This window comes from Saccharomyces cerevisiae, chromosome XIII (assembly GCF_000146045.2).
Source record: "Saccharomyces cerevisiae S288C chromosome XIII, complete sequence".
NCBI lineage: Eukaryota > Fungi > Ascomycota > Saccharomycetes > Saccharomycetales > Saccharomycetaceae > Saccharomyces > Saccharomyces cerevisiae.
In genome coordinates this window covers 212,318-229,565 of record NC_001145.3, presented here as the reverse complement: position 1 = coordinate 229,565, position 17,248 = coordinate 212,318, and the positions used below count along the sequence as shown (strand labels likewise).

The window sequence follows — 17,248 nt, the reverse complement described above, 5'->3', positions numbered from 1 at the left end:
AGAAAAATAAATTGCTTGAAACCGGCAGAAAGGAAGCTTGAATATGGGTCAGGACGTGAAACATATCATTTTTTCAACGCTTCCTTTTGAGCGTTCAGTAAAGTGAACACTGGAGCATTCAACTTACTCCTGCCTTTCAAGAAATCCAACTCCATAACAAAGTTATATTCCAAAAGGTTGGCTTCGAGTTGTTCAACTAATTCGCCGGCTGCAGCAGCAGAACCACCAGTGGCAATAATGTCATCAACAATGATAACGTTGGAACCTGCTGGAATAGCGTTTTTCTGTATCTCAAAAAGATCAGAACCGTACTCCTTTTCGTACGTAGCCTTAAAACATTCGCCAGGTAGCTTACCTGCCTTCCTGACTGGAACGAAACCAACACCTAGGGCCAAAGCTAAAGTTGGTCCGAACAAGAACCCACGGGATTCCAACCCGACGATATAATCAATTTTAACTTCTGGAAAAGCTTCTTCTAAATGCAGTTTGAAAGCATCGATCAACTTCTGGAAAAGACCTGGGTTCCTGAAAATGGGTAAGAAATCTTCGAAGAGAATGCCTTCACTAGGGAAGTTTGGATATTGATGTAAAGCCAACTTCAACTCTTGGGCATAACTTGCTATAGACATGATTAGTAGGAATATTTGCGATAGATTTCTTTGAAGCAGGCAAAATGCGTGAAAATAGATTTTATGGATATTGAGTCAGACGCAAGATGCATTTTACCTTCCCAATGAGGTGAATTTATAATGCCAAAAATTTTTCATTGCGCGGCCCGATTTTTTCCCACATAGAGAGCCCTTCAAAACTAATTCAAGACCACTACTAGTAGGTTGGCAATAAAATTATAGATATATGAAGATAATTGCCGGCAAATGGTGATTGTAGTGGTAGTCTGAGTATGGATGGTGCGTTGATAAATTCCGTTTTATACGTGAGTCCACGCAATGGTGCACATTATTTTGTTGAACTCACTGAGAAACATCTATTGGCGTTTGAGATGCTCAATTCCATGTGTCTCTTAGAAAATTATGATCATGTGCTGTTGTTTCTGGAGTGCCAGTTCGGCAAATCTCACAATTTGGCTGTTATCCCGTTCGATATCATATTAGTTCTTTTCACGTTATCGACTTTATCTGAATATTATAAGGAGCCGATATTGAGGGCAAATGATCCATATAACACGTCCAGGGAAACTTTAAGTAGGAGAGCTTTGAAACTATTGCAGAAATATCTGGCGATTCTGAAAGAGTTTGATTCTGAGCAATACAATTTGTATGACTTGGAGTTGTTGCGATGCCAGTTTTTCTTGGCAATCGATACGTTGACACCAAAAAAGCAAAAGTGGGGTTTCGATAGATTTAGGAGAACGAAATCTGAAAGTGGTGTAACATATAGGCAAAATGCTAGTGTAGATCCCGAGTTGGATCAGGCTAAAACTTTTAAAAATCCTTACAGGTCGTATATTAGTTGTCTTGAGCAAAGAAATACCATATTGGGCAATCGCTTATTGAATTTGAAACTGAATGAACCTGGAGAATTTATTAACATGATTTTATGGACATTGTCTAACTCGCTGCAAGAAAGCACACCTCTGTTCCTATCAAGCCATGAGATTTGGATGCCCTTACTTGAAATACTCATTGATCTGTTTAGTTGTAGACAAGATTATTTCATACAGCATGAAGTCGCCCAAAATGTAAGCAAATCCTTGTTCGTTCAACGCTTATCTGAGAGTCCGTTAGCAGTTTTTTTTGAATCTTTAAATACAAGGAATTTTGCGAATAGGTTTTCCGAATATGTATTTCTCAATTGTGATTACAAACTGCCATCCGACAATTATGCAACGCCGGTTCATCCCGTATATAATGGTGAAAACACAATTGTTGATACGTATATTCCCACAATTAAATGTAGTCCTTTGTACAAATCACAAAAATCATTAGCTTTGCGGAGGAAACTGATTGGGTCATGTTTCAAACTATTACTAAGAGTTCCAGATGGACATAGATTGATTACTCCGAGAATAGTTGCAGATGATGTTATCCAGGGGATCTCACGGACGTTGGCTTCTTTTAATGATATCCTGCAGTTCAAAAAGTTTTTTATGACTGAAAATCTGTCGCAAGAGTCTTATTTTATACCCCTATTAGCTGAAGGTACCCTTTCTGAGATACTCAAAGACACACAGGAATGTGTCGTTATTTTAACGCTAGTCGAAAATTTATCAGATGGCGTTTCATTTTGCAACGAAGTTATCGGTTTGGTTAAATCAAAATGTTTTGCTTTTACCGAGCAATGTAGCCAAGCTTCGTATGAAGAAGCCGTTTTGAATATTGAAAAGTGTGACGTCTGCCTACTGGTCCTACTACGATATCTTCTGCATTTGATCGGGACCGAAGCGATATTAGACGCTAAGGAACAGTTAGAAATGTTACATGCGATTGAGAAAAATGATTCAGGGAGGCGACAGTGGGCCAAGGCGCTTAACTTAGGAAATGATCCGCCTTTATTGTATCCCATAGTCTCCCAAATGTTTGGCGTTCATGATAAAAGTGTAATTATAGAATAAGTAACTAATTTTTCTATTTTTTCTGGATAAGTATAATGAGTAAGAAAGGAAACAGAGTCAATGTTAAAAAATATAAATAATTCCAAGTCAAAGATGATAGCCCTTTGGTATCAAAGCATAAACATTGCGCGCAATGTATGTATGGCCAAGGAGCTACATAAAACGCTTCGCTCTTAATTAGTAAATATAATAATATTTTTTTATTTAATTATACATTAAAGAATAAACAAAAATTAAAAAAGAAAAGGCAAATATTTTGAATAGTAAATTATTTTAAATAGCTTTCTAATTTAATTTTAAACTCTCTTTCTGTAACGTCTGTCTCTTTGGGCAGAAACGTTGATAACAGATAATGGCAACTTCAAACCCAAAGATTTAACCAAGTCAGAAGTTTGGTTGTCAACGTTCAAAACACCGTTAGAACGAGACAAGTCCAAAGCAGAGACTTCTGGGACGTATTGGTCCTTTCTTTCTCTTTCTTCTTCTTGCAATTTGAAAGAGATACCTCTAACTGGACCCTTTTGGATTCTCTTCATCAAATGGGTGGTGTAACCAGCAATCTTGTTTCTCAATCTCTTGGATTGGATAGTGGCGATTTCATCACAAAGTCTCTTGTTGGTTTGGAAATCCAAAGTCAACTTTGGATAGTAACGTTCAATCAAAGCCTTAGAAGCACGCTTGACGGTCTTGGTTCTAACTCTACCCTATTAAAATGACGAAAAGCAATACAAAATAAAAAGTTTGTAAATGCAATTCAACTTGTTAGTATACTGATATCAAAAACACATTATAATGTGTAGAGGCAGTTCATGGCGCCATATTATCCCTTGTTCAACTATGCAAAAAGAAGATCCACAAGAGACTGAATCTCCGGTGATACTGCTATAGGCATTTTAACTCCCAATTTTTTGGAAAGCCACTGCAACTATAGCCAAAACATGAGTATCATTTCAATCACACCACTTTTTCGGTATCGCAGTTCCATATCGTCTGAAAATATCGTCATATGTTTTCTTTAACTTATTTATTGTATGACTTTATTGCGCATGTCGACTCAATATTACGTGTCCTTAAAAGCCTCCTTTAGTCCATATTAACATACCATTTTGTTATTGCTAGTCTCGAGATCTTGACTTTTCTTAGAATTAAGTCGATTAATGCTTGATTAATACCTAATTTCATACATATTACGCTAATATGCCAGTAAAAGCGATCACGACGATAGCTACAGCATGAAAGATTGGCTTAGGAAGCACCATTCCGTTGCCCACAGCAAGCCGGCTGAGCCCAGGCGCTGTTGCACGTACCCAACAAACCTCGTCTCTGCCATTGGTCTATTGTCCTCCTGGACAGGCCGCCTCCTGTGGCAAAGCAGATTCCCAAACGGGGCCAAAAAATTAAGTAGAACTCCCAGTTTTTTGGAAAATAAAAAATAGAATGTACGGATGTAATGCACGGATGTTAAACCGGAAAAAAGGTTACTGGGTCACCCTGGGATACCAAGAATGAGTCTCAAAAAGTTCGAAATAGAAAAGTATAATACAGAGGTTCCATTAATAATGGGGGAGATACATTCAAAGGACGCCAATGCGAATAATCTTTCGTTCAACTAGGGTGAAATAATAATAATGACGATAAAAAGAAATTTGGTGAAAGTACGTATCAGAGGATCGTCCCTCGCTCTTTTTCCATTTGGTTGTCGATTTTCTGAAGATGAATCCGTATACTAACATTACAACCATTTTATGCAATAGACTTTACAATCTATACGCTACCAAGCTACCACTGCCACCGCACATGCAGAATCCACGTTAAACCCTCTGCCAAACGCAGCCATTCCTCCCAAATACGCCTTAGTTACCGTTCGCTCCTTTCCATCATTAGAACCATTGACATTTGTGCCGGTCCCCACATCAACTGTAGCTGCTCCATTAAGGCGTGATATACTATGGAGAGCCGTAGTTTATGAAAACGATAATAGAAGAGTAGGCGCCTCAAATCCTCCCGGGAGAAGTGAAAACGGGTTTTCCAGACGTAAATTGATGCCCCAAAAGGGTTCTGGTAGGGCAAGAGTCGGGGATGCTAACTCTCCAACAAGACATAATGGTGGTAGGGCATTGGCAAGAACTGCACCAAACGACTATACTACAGAGCTACCATCCAAGGTTTATTCCATGGCTTTCAACAACGCTTTGAGCCACCAATATAAAAGTGGAAAGTTGTTTGTTATTGGTGGTGAAAAGGTCGACTTAATATCTCCCACACCAGAACTCGACTTGAACAGGCTGGATCTTGTGAATACAAACACAGTTGAGGGCAAAGAGATTTTTGAGGGCGAAGTCATCTTCAGAAAATTCTTGGAGGAATTTCAACTTAAAGGTAAGAGATTACTTTTCATTACAGACAAGACTAGGGAAGGGCTGATAAAGAGTTCTGATCCATACAAACAAAAAGTAGATGTTATACAGAAAGAACTTGTTGAGGTAAATGACATACTAAGAGCCCAAGCTGTTTTTATCGAATTGGAAGCTCTTGAATATCTAGCAATGGCCCATCAGAAAGAAATCCTTCACTCCGTGTCTAACTGATTTTCATATGTACACATACAAGTGACCCCTTCTTCTACCCCATCCAGTTATTATTCCATCTACATATTTAAAAAATAATCTGTAAATAATAAGCCCATGAAATATCAATCTCACAATGAAAGAATTGTATAATTCAGAATGATTTGACGTAAAAGCAAGTCTCATTCAAGAAACTGTAAAATCCGTACACACTACTGAATTTTACATCCATACATTTTTTTGAAATTTCATGTTTTTTTGAAAAATTGGAAAAGGGCTAAATTATCCGTCGGGGTGTCCTCCTAGCTCGGCTCAACCTAGGCAAATGCGTTTACTGGGGCCATCCAAGCTCATCCTTCCAGAGATTCGCCTTTCAGAGGCAAAGAACTCGTCTCCGCAGGCCTCTTGTTCCGGGAGGAGGAGAATTCTTGCGCGGAAACTGGTTGATGCCTGGGCTATGGTAATTCTGACACCTTTGCTATCCTAACTGGAAAAGGTCCTTAGTAATAACAATATCAGGTACTTTAACATTGTTAAAGATATACTATTAGTGAAAAACCGATCTTACGAAAAGCCAATAGAGCAGAAAGTGGTAAAGATGTCTTTAGTTGTACAAGAACAAGGTTCCTTCCAACACATTTTACGGTATGTTTTACGAGTACAGTGCAGATATGTTGAGAGAGTTTCACATTACATGGGATAATAGCTTAATATTGCGATTGAAAATATGTGAGTGCACTCCGATGGAATAATAAACGTCACGGGTTACCAAATACGAGGCCGAATTAACTCTACGCTACTATAAAAATTATCACTAGATTTTAAAGTAATACACAGTTTATTGGAAAATACAATATATGACTCAATGCGAATTTAAAAATTTCAGTCAATACAGCTTGACAAATTCATATTTATCGTCCCTCCATGTTCGTACGCCATTCCAAAATGATGCGCCATGTTGAAAATTTCTCGAAGAACCTAGCAGTGGTGTGAAATAAATTACTAACAATAAGATGTACAATTTTTTGTGCGCCCATTACAATCAGTTTGTTGAACACCAATGTCGATGGTAACATTAAAATTGTTTACGCTTTGACCACTATTAAGGGTGTTGGTCGTCGTTACTCCAACTTGGTCTGTAAGAAGGCTGATGTTGATTTGCACAAGAGAGCTGGTGAATTGACCCAAGAAGAATTGGAAAGAATTGTCCAAATCATGCAAAACCCAACTCATTACAAGATCCCAGCCTGGTTCTTAAACCGTCAAAACGACATTACTGATGGTAAGGACTACCACACTTTGGCTAACAACGTCGAATCCAAGTTGAGAGATGACTTGGAAAGATTAAAGAAGATCAGAGCCCACCGTGGTATTAGACACTTCTGGGGTTTACGTGTTAGAGGTCAACACACCAAGACCACTGGTAGAAGAAGAGCTTAAATCAATTAAGGAAATTATCAGTAATAATTGTACGCTATTTTCGTTTTTATTATCTTTATTTTCTTTTTTTATTCTTCAAAGGAGAAAGTACTACACGTGTTTTCAGACCAATGTGTGTTTAATCAACTTTTTATTCTATGTATAACATATAAGCAAAAAAAGATATAATATAATTAAGTTTTATACGGTAAACATCGTTAACATCACTCAACCGGGGTGAGAAAGTACCATCGATGGAACTGCACTTTATTTTGACTACATGTAAAGTTAAAAGAGGTGTTATAGAAGTCTTTTAAAAAACGTAAGGTAATTAGAAAACAATTGTATATTTTATGATATATGCTAGGACTGAAGTGAACAATGATATGTATGAATGCCGTATAGGGAAATGAATTTGCGAATAAATAATGACTAGAGATTAGATCAACCACGGAAAGCGTTCGGATCAAGATCCTTCAACGGTTGTTGATCGACGATCTTGAATCCGAATTTTCTCTTCCTTTTAGGGGAGCCGGAGGGATTGCTTACCGGACGCTTGGCTTTGGATGGAGAATGATCTATGCTATTGATCAATTTATTTACTCTGCTGTTGGGAGACGTTTTCACGGGAGTCAACGTCTTCTTTTGTGGGTTTAGATGGAATGTTAAAGCCTGGCTTCTCTTTATGCTTGGTGTGGATGAGCGCCTATTTAGGGAATGATGAGGCCTTGGCGGCGTATTTTCCAGCGGTGAAGAAGAGGAAGAACGAGAACATGAGCTTCCATCACGAAGTATGTCCGCCTTGACTCTGGATGCTAGTGGCGTAGCATGAACGTCCAGAGGCGGAGATGGTGGAGATACCGTTTGTATTATAGTGGTTGACTTCGAAGTGGCGATTCTCTGCCTTTTAACCGCTTGTCTTTTATTCTGGAACCATATTTGAACGGCTTTTTCAGTCATATGGCAAGATTCAGCTAACTCAATTCGTTTCTCCTTCGATGGAGCAGGACATTTTTCAAATTCAGCCTGAAGAATAGATAGTTCCTGGGACGAGGTTCTTCTTCTCTTTCGGCGTGCTAGTGGAGCGTTGTCGATCTTAGGCTCCTTCTTAGGGAAGGTCTCCTGCGAGTGTGTGATGAAAGCAAATGCACGTCTTTTTTCCTTAGAGGCAGAGGGGATAATAATCGACTTCGCTGCAGAGAGTGGTGTTAATATGTCGTTTTTCTTTGAAGAAACCGAATAATCTCTCTTTTTGCTATTTAGGGGAGTCAGTAGAAGGTTTTCGTGTGATTCATCAACTGTTTCTTGAGAACTATTCAACTGAGATGAGAGGGCTGAGTCTGATTGCGTGTGCTTGAGCATGTCATCACCATAAGCGCTGCTATTTTCATGCAAGGATGTAACAGTGTGTCTCAAGGCGCTTTCCACAGATCTTGGACGATTGATACTGGTGTTTAGCGGTGGTAATTTTATGGTTCCGCGATCATCGAGGTGAAAACTCGTTCTTGGATTAGTGAAGCTTGGTGATACGGGGCTGGACGAGATTTCGGTTCCCGATAGAAGACTAGATAGAGAAGGTAGCATTTTTGTTTCTTGTGACATCAAGAATTGATCAAATCACAAAGATTGAAGGGGAAAGGTAGTGGTCTGGAACTGTTACCTCGTTGTTCTGTGGTCACCACTGTGTTTTCACCCAAATCATACTGAAATCACAACATAGAGTCTTGTTAAAATGCCAAGGCATATATATATATAATAATTACAAGAGTTCGTGTCCACTAAAAACCGTATAGAGCAATAAGTAGCCCGAAACAGCATACAGATTGTTCGCGTTTGAAGTTTCCACGTACTAGGTTGGACATACAGTTGCAGAAGCCTTTAAGCATCTGCAGTAATTGGCGACTATAGCGAGCTGTACCATTTTGACGCCCTTCCCAAAGAGGAAACCGGGCACCAGAAGGAATTCGCGGTGTTCCCCGTTTGGGGCATGGCGTGTCGCCTAGAAGGGAAATCATATGAAAGAAAAGAAGCGTCGCGTCTCAGCGTATGAAGGGCAGCAACAGAGCTAAAGTGAGTGTGGCAGTGAATGGTTTACGCGTTTTAGAGCCAGACGATGATTGTTATTAGAACTGAGCTAGTGTGAATAGCTTCTTAGACGGTAGTGTATCGTTTTGTCAGTGAATAGCATTAAGTTTATGGGTTTTATATATAGATAGATAGGTATAAACGTAAAGAGTGAATTTTAAATAAGTAGTCATTTAGACAACTCTGCAAGCGTCTTATTTGTTGGCAGCTTCGAAGTATTCCTTGGAGTCTTCAACGGTTGGCTTGATGGTAGCAGCACCTGGAGTCCAGTTACATGGCAAGACAGTACCGTTCTTGTCGGTCCATTGGAAGGCTTCAACCAATCTCAAGGCTTCGTCAACGTTTCTACCGACTGGCAAATCGTTAATGGTGATGTGTCTAATGACACCCTTTGGGTCGATGATGAACAAACCTCTCAAGGCGACACCTTCTTCTTCGATCAAGACACCATAGTCTCTGGACAAAGAGTGGTTGGTGTCAGCCAACAATGGAATGTTGATTGGGCCCAAACCACCTTCCTTTCTTGGGATATTGGTCCATGCCAAAAGGGAGTATTCGGAGTCAGTGGAGGCGAAAAGAACTTGAGCGCCTTGTTCTTCGAATTTCTTAGCAGCTTCTGAGAAAGCAATGATTTCGGTTGGACAGACGAAAGTGAAGGCCAATGGAATAAAGGCTAGGACAACGTACTTACCCTTGTATTTGTCCAAGGAGACTTCGTCAAAGACACCGTCGACGACGGCAGTTTTCTTAAAAGTTGGAGCTTGCTTTTGAACTTGAGCGACCATTGTGTATGTATGTGTATGTAGTTGTGGTTGGTTGTGAGCAATTGAACGAGGGGAAGGCCCGTTGAGAACGGTTCGGCATTGATCTGACGAATTACCTCCCTTTATATATGTCCTGGTTTGTTGCCAGCCGACTTTGCCAACCCGAGCCAAACCGAAAAATCCCTAAAGGACAATTTGTCAGAAAACCCGACGGGCCAGAACAGCATGGGTTTTCGTACACCTTAAACGCATTATATAACGTGGCCACATCGCATTGCAATTAGTCTTCATCAGGAATGTAGAGATGAGGTTGCGCACCTGTGGCGGTGGGTTCTTCCTCGTCAGGGATTATGAGGGCCTCATCTTCGTTTTCCTGCTGTTGGGCAGATGGAGCCGGTTGCTCACGGTCCCTTGCTCTCTGTGCAACAATATCATCCAGCTTCTCCTTCACATAGGGGAGTAGTGTAACCCAAAAGAGCACGAAGTTCTTTATCACAGCGGTTATCACCCTATCGTTTACCGGGTCTGGAATTATGTATCTGAGTACGACATCAAGGACGTTATGCTCCGCTATTTGCGAGCACAAGGTTTGGAACCATCTTCTGTACTTGGGTAGCGTATTGATGTCTTTCTTTTGGGACTCCTTCCAAATCATCAGCAGCAATTCGTTCAAAGAGTCTTGAGGATATAGTGTGTTCATGTTTCTTGTCGTTTCATACAATTCGAAAAACTCTTTGAACAACTCATCTAGCGCGTCCTTAGGAATCTCACCCGATAGCACCTTGATAAATAGCAAATTCAATTGTCCAACGTCAGGGGTGTTGGTGTCGTACTCAATATCATACTTAGAATAGACCGATAGCCTTTGCTCATGTAGATTAGGTATCATCAGTAAATCAATAGCGGATTGAGTGTCCTTACATTTCTTGTAGAAATTTAAGGTCAATGAATTGGAATTGATGAACTCCTTGATCTGGCTAAACTTGACTTCGTCAATTTCATTCAAGTGGAGATAGTCTCGCCATAAATTCCACACCTCTTGGGTATTCCAAACAGTCCTAAAAATGAAAAGCAAGCTTAGTAAAATGATATATTTCCAGGGAAGGAAGCTTCCAAACTCCAAAATAATAAAAAAGGGAACCAATGAATTATAGCCAATTAAGTAAAATGTTCTTATCAATACCAATAGCAGCGGGAAGCTGTTTCTCAAGGGACGCACTACCCTTCTATTCCACGCTGACTCGTCATTCTCAACTGTATTATTATCATTTGCCGAAGAGGTATTATCTGCAGCTCGAACATGCTCACCAGACGGATGCAAGAGTGTCGAATCCCGTGGTCTCTCGATTTTGAAGTTCAAAGCAGATTCTAACTGCTCTATCGCAGATGGTGATAGCAAAATATTATCGCCATTAATTCTGTAGTCATTACTAGATATGGGGATTTTAATTTCACCGTAATCGCCTTTGATCACGGACAAATAGCTCGATTGTGGATTTAGTTCGCTAACAGGAATGAATACTACTTCATCCCCGTTGATAATGCATTTCCTATAAAGCTCATCTGTGGGCACGATGTCATTTCCAGATTCGGTTACGTATGGTATACCCCGTTCTTCGCCACGTATTGCAGCAGGAGATCGTCCTTGCGTCGGAGCGAAACTAACAGGTGACTGTGACCTTGTATCTGGAGGCATGAATTGGAAAATATTCGGATTGTTGAACACTTCATTCCAAAATCCAGGCCCAGATTCTGTATACTCTTGGTTGATTTGTACATGGACCTTCACTTCATGTGGCTCTTTAATGTACTCGCTGATCTTTGAAGAGTTGCCTGCAAAATTATTTTCATGAAGCAACTGTCCCTTATAAATCAACTTGATATCATTTCTCCTCAAGTTTAATGAGTGAGTGTAAACAGAACATATGAAATCTTTCACTTGTTTTACCGTGGTATCGGGCTTAACATTCATTTGAGTTATAGATAATGTGGCATCGGATATGAATTCCAACACAAATCTCTCTTCATCGTTGGCGATATGTGAATTCTGTTCGTGATTCATCTTGAACAAAAATGTGAAAAAAGAATTGTGTGCCGGGGCAAAATCAATGCCTATCAAATCTACCAGGTTCAAGTCTTTATAGTAATCAGAATCACTTCCATAATTTAAAAACATGGGTGTCTGTTTCCCCTTTATTATAAATCCCTGCAAATCAGACACTGAATGGTCCTCTTTAATACCACAGAGATTCCCTGCTGATTTTTCAAAATCCTTTATACGTTCCAATGCCAGTTTCTCTAATCTAGCCAATGTAGTGCCAATAGGCAAATTTGGTTCCATGGAATTGAATATACGTTGAGAAGATAGTGTATTTATCTCAAATTGAATATTCATCGAGTTAAATTCGCCCTCCATATCATATTCCAAGTCAAATGCTGAACCGGAAGGAGAAGTACGCTTTTCCAGTTGTAGTCTTATGAAATGGTTCGAATCTGGGTGGCTAGATGACGTGATGTCCTTTAATAAACACGTTGCAGATAACTCTCTGCCTTCGTAACTTAGGAAGTAAGTGTTGATACTATTTAAGGGTGTGTGAGGTATTTCCGAGTTCGTGCACTGTTCCTCTGGTTGATAGATAGCTCTTAATTGCTTGTATATTTGATAATGGATATATTGAAGTAGTCGCCCAACCGTGCTTAAAGGGTGAGCGTTCACCAACAGGTTTGTTCTGATAAGATCAATCTCGCTTGACCATATAGTAAATTTGCAGGGCGTCTGAGCTAGATATTCAGACATGTTGCGTATTTGGTGAAGGGTGTATATGACACTTTATATAGCCGCTTAAGATGGTACAATAAAGTGTTTATCTGAAGTACGTCACCTTGCAATTGAATATTTGGTGGATTCTCTCTGTTTCAATTTTTCTGAAAATTGTACCGATCGTTAGCTGGCAATTACCGTTACGTATGTGTCAAGCAAAAAAAAACCCACATATTAAAAATCAAGTAAATAGAGCGATTGATATAGCATTTACCTATCGATATAAATATGTTTTAAGTGATAGTTATACAAGATAAAAACAAAGAATATTCATATGTACGCTGTTATTTTGTAATTATTTTTCTTGAATACTGGACATAGCATCATGAATTTTTTTATTACATTTCTTCATTACAGTCGAAATTAGCTGTTCATTCTTTTGTCTCTCATCATAATTTATTTACAGCAAATCGAAGAGCCAAATTACTTCTTTCCAAGCTTATTTTCCAGGTCGCTTAGTTCCTTTTCTAAGTTCTTGATTTCCTCTTCGTTCTCAAGGGTCTTCATTCTTGCCAATTCGGCTCTTTTTCTCCTTGCCTCCGTTTCTTCCTCCCTTCTCTCCAGCTCTTGGATCCATAACTTTTCTCTCATCTTGGCTTTCTCCTTCAATTGTTCCTCCTTCGCCTTCAGTTCCTTACCAGAAGTCCCATAGATAAATGAACCTGCGACTAGTGCGACTAGTGTGGCCGCTTGTAGACCCACACGCCAACGGAAGTAGTACTGAGCTTTCCATTTATTACCAAGACGAACATTTTGAGCAGCCAGAATGACAGCTCCTGTAGTCAGCAAGCACCCAATGGGTACCAATGGCTGTTTCTTACAATGGTATATAATCCTTTCGCCAAAGGTCATATCATCCAAATCCCTCTCCGTAACATCGAAACTAGATGGCATGCGTGACATCTTGAACGTATAACTGTGATGTTATCGCTTCTAGTACCAGGAATTGAATTAATTCCGATAGGAAGCATTGCTTCCTCTTCTCTATACTTTTCTTTACTATTATTCTTGAAGCATAAAAGGGCCCTCCTTGATTCGCTACCCGGAAACGATAAAGGTAGCTTTTTGCTCTTTTTGCTCATATTAGGCCTCTACTAAAGCATTTGTGCGGTATTCCAATTTTTATTATTGTATTTATCTTACATGAAATGGGAGGAGGGGTGCTCCTCGGTTGAATTGTATTACGTAGCATTAGGGTTGCCTGAGGCGTACACTTCTAGAAACCAGTTCGCCAACTTGGCCACGTCTGCATCCAAATATACGTCGTTCAGAGCAACATTGTATTCAAGTACAATCTCCATAAAAGCACTGGTGGACAGCTGATAAAGAACACTGATCATGTCAGTAGTGTCTTTCATGCTATCTTCGTCTTCACTGTCTTGTTGTACTCTATCTTGGGCTGTCCTTTGTGTTTGGAAGGCAGTGTATGCCATCGATTCCGGATCCCAATCGGCAAATTCACCCAGTGCACAGATGGACCTCTCCAAAGTCTTAAGAATATCCCCAACGGATGCAATGATACCGCCTTTTGGATCTTCTGTCTTTGATCGGATCAGCAGTCCTGTCAGTGCTACCACACTATTTGCGTGGCATATGGGCAATGGAACCAGCTTCTCAGCTTGCCTTTTCTTGGAAATGGACCATATGTCAATTATCGAGATTTGGGCTTTGTTGGAGCCATTTGGTAATAGTCTGTAATTGTCGCTTTCATCAGATGATTGTCTTTCTGCGTAGGAAGGGAAAATAAACGACATTATAGAATTTTTCAGTTTTTTTAACATCAGACGCATAGCGGTCATAAATGTTGTTTCGTGGGTGAAAATAGAGCCGTTAAAAGTTTGTGTCGTTTCATCTAAATCGTTGTCGTAATACGAGGACCTATGCCTTTTCTTGTTTCCGCGGTTAAGCAATACACTATCGTCAGTTCTTACCCTCAGCCTGTTTGGTGATTCATCTAATAAGCCGTTATCCCGTAATGGCGCCATCATAGAGGGTCGGTTCCCAAAGAGTCTTTCGTTGGCGCTTGTTAGTTTCCCGTTCTCATACATATAATCTAGATTTTCTACTTTTTTTTTATGTCTAGCAGTTGCAGAGCCCCCAAGATCTTGTACTGATCTTAGGTACTGCACAACCTTTTCATTGTTTATCTGAATGGTCTTCAAGCATTCATTGAGGATTAATGACCAAGTATTACCACTACTGCTTCTGAACTTGGAGTGATATATTGGTGCTCGCAATGATGGATCCAGTGAAGTGGCCCTATACGCTAGTTCCTGGTAGGCAGTCAACCTAGTAAATGGCTTGTCTGCAGAAAGCCCACTAAGCAGGGTTTCCATCGGCGTCGACGACAAATTCGAAATTAGCTTGCCCTTGTGCAGACAACCTATGGACATATGTGCGTCAAATGCTATATTTATGAATTCGAAAGTGATGAAGATAATGCAGGAGATTATTAGTAAATTTGTGACAGCTAGCACGCCATTCGTAAATGAATCAAATAATCCCGATTTTTGCCTGGAAAAAAATACTGTGGTAAAGATTGGTAATACGAACATGCTGATTACACTTAGAATGACTGACTTCTCCATAATCCTCTTGACACGCTCTAATACGTAGTCTTGTGGGGCCTGGAAAAAGTTTTCGCAGTTGAACGACAATTTGTCAGCGTCAGTGACATGATGTTGTAGGTTGTAAATCGTGGGAACGACTAGCCAAATAAACAGCTTATAGTATGGCTTCCATCCAGATCCGCCACGTCCGAAAACCACACCCAGTACGAATGATAAAAGGATGCTGCCCATGCTATAGACTCCCTGGTATACAAGAAACTTTACTGATAACAATTGGCCTAGAATGAAAGTAAGTGAATTAGCGAACCCAAAATTCTTTACATGCATGTAATTTTTTCTTGTCACAATGATCAAAAGGGAAACTAGGTTAAGAGCTAAAATATTGGGAATAAATGCCAATGCCAGTTCCCATAACGGTGAGTGTGGCAACGCCAGCAGTGAAATCACCACAGTTTGGATAATAGAACATATGAAAAACAACCTCGTAACTAAATGGTTGAATCGGGTCTTGCACACGTCGCTAAAGATGGTATGGTACGTGTACCGTGGATTCAACAACTCCCTTGGCGTCTGTATCATCTGCTTGCCCTGTAATGTCCTTTCGTCTTCTCAATCACACTTACTCATCGCCAAAGAGTCTGCTCTTCCCGTTAGTGATTCTCGATGTTATTATATTCTTTAGTCTGTTAAGAAAAGACGAAAAATATAGCGGCGGGCGGGTTACGCGACCGGTATCGAATGGCGTTTTTAAGCTATTTTGCCACTGAGAATCAACAAATGCAAACAAGGAGGTTGCCAAGAACTGCTGAAGGTTCTGGTGGCTTTGGTGTGTTGTTGATGAATGAAATTATGGATATGGATGAGAAGAAGCCCGTTTTCGGTAACCATTCCGAGGACATACAGACCAAATTGGACAAGAAATTAGGACCTGAGTATATCTCCAAGAGAGTTGGGTTTGGAACAAGCAGGATTGCATACATCGAAGGTTGGAGAGTAATTAATCTTGCTAATCAAATCTTTGGATATAATGGCTGGTCTACGGAGGTAAAAAGTGTAGTTATCGATTTTTTGGATGAGCGACAGGGAAAGTTTAGCATAGGGTGTACTGCAATTGTTCGTGTTACGTTGACTAGCGGGACTTATAGGGAAGATATTGGGTATGGTACCGTGGAGAACGAAAGACGGAAACCTGCCGCTTTCGAAAGGGCCAAGAAATCTGCCGTTACGGATGCCTTGAAAAGATCTTTGAGAGGGTTTGGTAATGCTCTAGGAAATTGTCTTTACGATAAAGATTTTCTGGCAAAGATCGATAAGGTGAAGTTCGATCCGCCAGATTTTGACGAAAACAATTTGTTTAGGCCAACGGATGAAATCAGCGAAAGCTCAAGAACGAATACTTTGCATGAAAATCAAGAACAACAACAATACCCGAATAAAAGAAGGCAATTGACTAAAGTTACAAATACCAATCCCGACTCGACGAAGAACCTGGTGAAAATAGAAAATACAGTAAGTCGAGGTACCCCAATGATGGCCGCACCTGCTGAGGCTAACAGTAAAAACAGCAGTAATAAAGATACTGATCTCAAATCTCTCGATGCTTCCAAACAGGATCAAGATGACCTTCTCGATGATTCTCTTATGTTTAGCGATGATTTTCAAGACGACGACTTGATAAATATGGGCAACACAAACAGTAATGTTTTAACGACAGAGAAGGATCCCGTTGTAGCTAAGCAAAGCCCAACTGCTAGCTCAAACCCAGAGGCAGAACAAATCACCTTTGTTACAGCTAAGGCTGCAACTTCCGTACAAAATGAACGTTATATTGGTGAAGAGAGCATTTTTGATCCCAAATACCAGGCACAATCCATTAGGCACACCGTTGATCAGACTACGTCCAAGCATATTCCAGCGAGTGTGCTAAAAGACAAAACGATGACCACCGCGAGGGATTCTGTCTATGAAAAATTTGCACCAAAGGGAAAACAATTGAGCATGAAGAACAATGATAAAGAACTGGGGCCTCATATGCTAGAAGGGGCTGGGAATCAAGTACCGCGTGAAACCACACCAATTAAAACGAACGCTACAGCTTTTCCGCCTGCAGCTGCTCCACGGTTTGCGCCGCCTTCTAAGGTAGTACATCCTAATGGAAATGGTGCAGTGCCAGCCGTTCCGCAACAAAGATCGACACGAAGAGAAGTTGGAAGACCAAAGATCAATCCCCTGCATGCACGCAAGCCTACTTGAAACGCTTCCTGGCCGAAACAAATAAAAAATTTGCATCATTATTTATTACTCCAAAATCCTCTAGTTACTCTTTCAATTCTGATTTTATTTGTATTTCTTCCTATATCGTCTAGTTTTTCTTTCCTCCATGTGTCGTATTAATATTTACTTTAAATCGAATAAAAAATTCTTATTATTTTACAAGTCATTTTCAGGAT

At 40.1% G+C, this 17,248-nt stretch overlaps 11 protein-coding genes across 11 annotated transcripts; 4 read left to right on the top strand and 7 right to left on the bottom strand.

Annotated features, from left to right (window-relative positions):
- Positions 1–65: 65 nt before the first annotated feature.
- APT1 (adenine phosphoribosyltransferase APT1) lies at positions 66–629 on the bottom strand (the record flags this gene model as incomplete). Its single annotated transcript, NM_001182380.1, has 1 exon — positions 66–629. The coding sequence occupies one exon, from the start codon at positions 627–629 to the stop codon at positions 66–68; it is 564 nt and encodes a 187-aa protein (NP_013690.1).
- A 272-nt stretch (positions 630–901) lies between these two features.
- Positions 902–2,572, top strand: NSE5 (Smc5-Smc6 complex subunit NSE5; the record flags this gene model as incomplete). Its single annotated transcript, NM_001182381.1, has 1 exon — positions 902–2,572. One exon carries the CDS (start codon positions 902–904, stop codon positions 2,570–2,572), a length of 1,671 nt encoding a protein of 556 aa, NP_013689.1.
- A 296-nt stretch (positions 2,573–2,868) lies between these two features.
- RPS17A (40S ribosomal protein eS17 RPS17A) lies at positions 2,869–3,677 on the bottom strand (the record flags this gene model as incomplete). Its single annotated transcript, NM_001182382.1, has 2 exons — positions 2,869–3,276; positions 3,675–3,677. 2 exons carry the CDS (start codon positions 3,675–3,677, stop codon positions 2,869–2,871), a joined length of 411 nt encoding a protein of 136 aa, NP_013688.1.
- A 523-nt stretch (positions 3,678–4,200) lies between these two features.
- On the top strand, positions 4,201–5,160 carry YML6 (mitochondrial 54S ribosomal protein YmL6; the record flags this gene model as incomplete). The annotated part of the gene is made up of 2 exons (NM_001182383.1): positions 4,201–4,227; positions 4,327–5,160. 2 exons carry the CDS (start codon positions 4,201–4,203, stop codon positions 5,158–5,160), a joined length of 861 nt encoding a protein of 286 aa, NP_013687.1.
- Positions 5,161–5,737: 577 nt separating this feature from the next.
- Positions 5,738–6,579, top strand: RPS18B (40S ribosomal protein uS13 RPS18B; the record flags this gene model as incomplete). The annotated part of the gene is made up of 2 exons (NM_001182384.1): positions 5,738–5,784; positions 6,186–6,579. The coding sequence occupies 2 exons, from the start codon at positions 5,738–5,740 to the stop codon at positions 6,577–6,579; spliced, it is 441 nt and encodes a 146-aa protein (NP_013686.1).
- Positions 6,580–7,002: 423 nt separating this feature from the next.
- YOX1 (Yox1p) lies at positions 7,003–8,160 on the bottom strand (the record flags this gene model as incomplete). Its single annotated transcript, NM_001182385.1, has 1 exon — positions 7,003–8,160. One exon carries the CDS (start codon positions 8,158–8,160, stop codon positions 7,003–7,005), a length of 1,158 nt encoding a protein of 385 aa, NP_013685.1.
- A 677-nt stretch (positions 8,161–8,837) lies between these two features.
- Positions 8,838–9,428, bottom strand: TSA1 (thioredoxin peroxidase TSA1; the record flags this gene model as incomplete). Its single annotated transcript, NM_001182386.1, has 1 exon — positions 8,838–9,428. One exon carries the CDS (start codon positions 9,426–9,428, stop codon positions 8,838–8,840), a length of 591 nt encoding a protein of 196 aa, NP_013684.1.
- A 259-nt stretch (positions 9,429–9,687) lies between these two features.
- USA1 (Usa1p) lies at positions 9,688–12,204 on the bottom strand (the record flags this gene model as incomplete). The annotated part of the gene is made up of 1 exon (NM_001182387.1): positions 9,688–12,204. One exon carries the CDS (start codon positions 12,202–12,204, stop codon positions 9,688–9,690), a length of 2,517 nt encoding a protein of 838 aa, NP_013683.1.
- Positions 12,205–12,651: 447 nt separating this feature from the next.
- RCF1 (respiratory supercomplex assembly factor RCF1) lies at positions 12,652–13,131 on the bottom strand (the record flags this gene model as incomplete). The annotated part of the gene is made up of 1 exon (NM_001182388.1): positions 12,652–13,131. One exon carries the CDS (start codon positions 13,129–13,131, stop codon positions 12,652–12,654), a length of 480 nt encoding a protein of 159 aa, NP_013682.1.
- Positions 13,132–13,409: 278 nt separating this feature from the next.
- On the bottom strand, positions 13,410–15,377 carry NDC1 (Ndc1p; the record flags this gene model as incomplete). Its single annotated transcript, NM_001182389.1, has 1 exon — positions 13,410–15,377. One exon carries the CDS (start codon positions 15,375–15,377, stop codon positions 13,410–13,412), a length of 1,968 nt encoding a protein of 655 aa, NP_013681.1.
- Positions 15,378–15,635: 258 nt separating this feature from the next.
- RAD52 (recombinase RAD52) lies at positions 15,636–17,051 on the top strand (the record flags this gene model as incomplete). Its single annotated transcript, NM_001182390.1, has 1 exon — positions 15,636–17,051. The coding sequence occupies one exon, from the start codon at positions 15,636–15,638 to the stop codon at positions 17,049–17,051; it is 1,416 nt and encodes a 471-aa protein (NP_013680.2).
- Between the last annotated feature and the right edge of the window lie 197 nt (positions 17,052–17,248).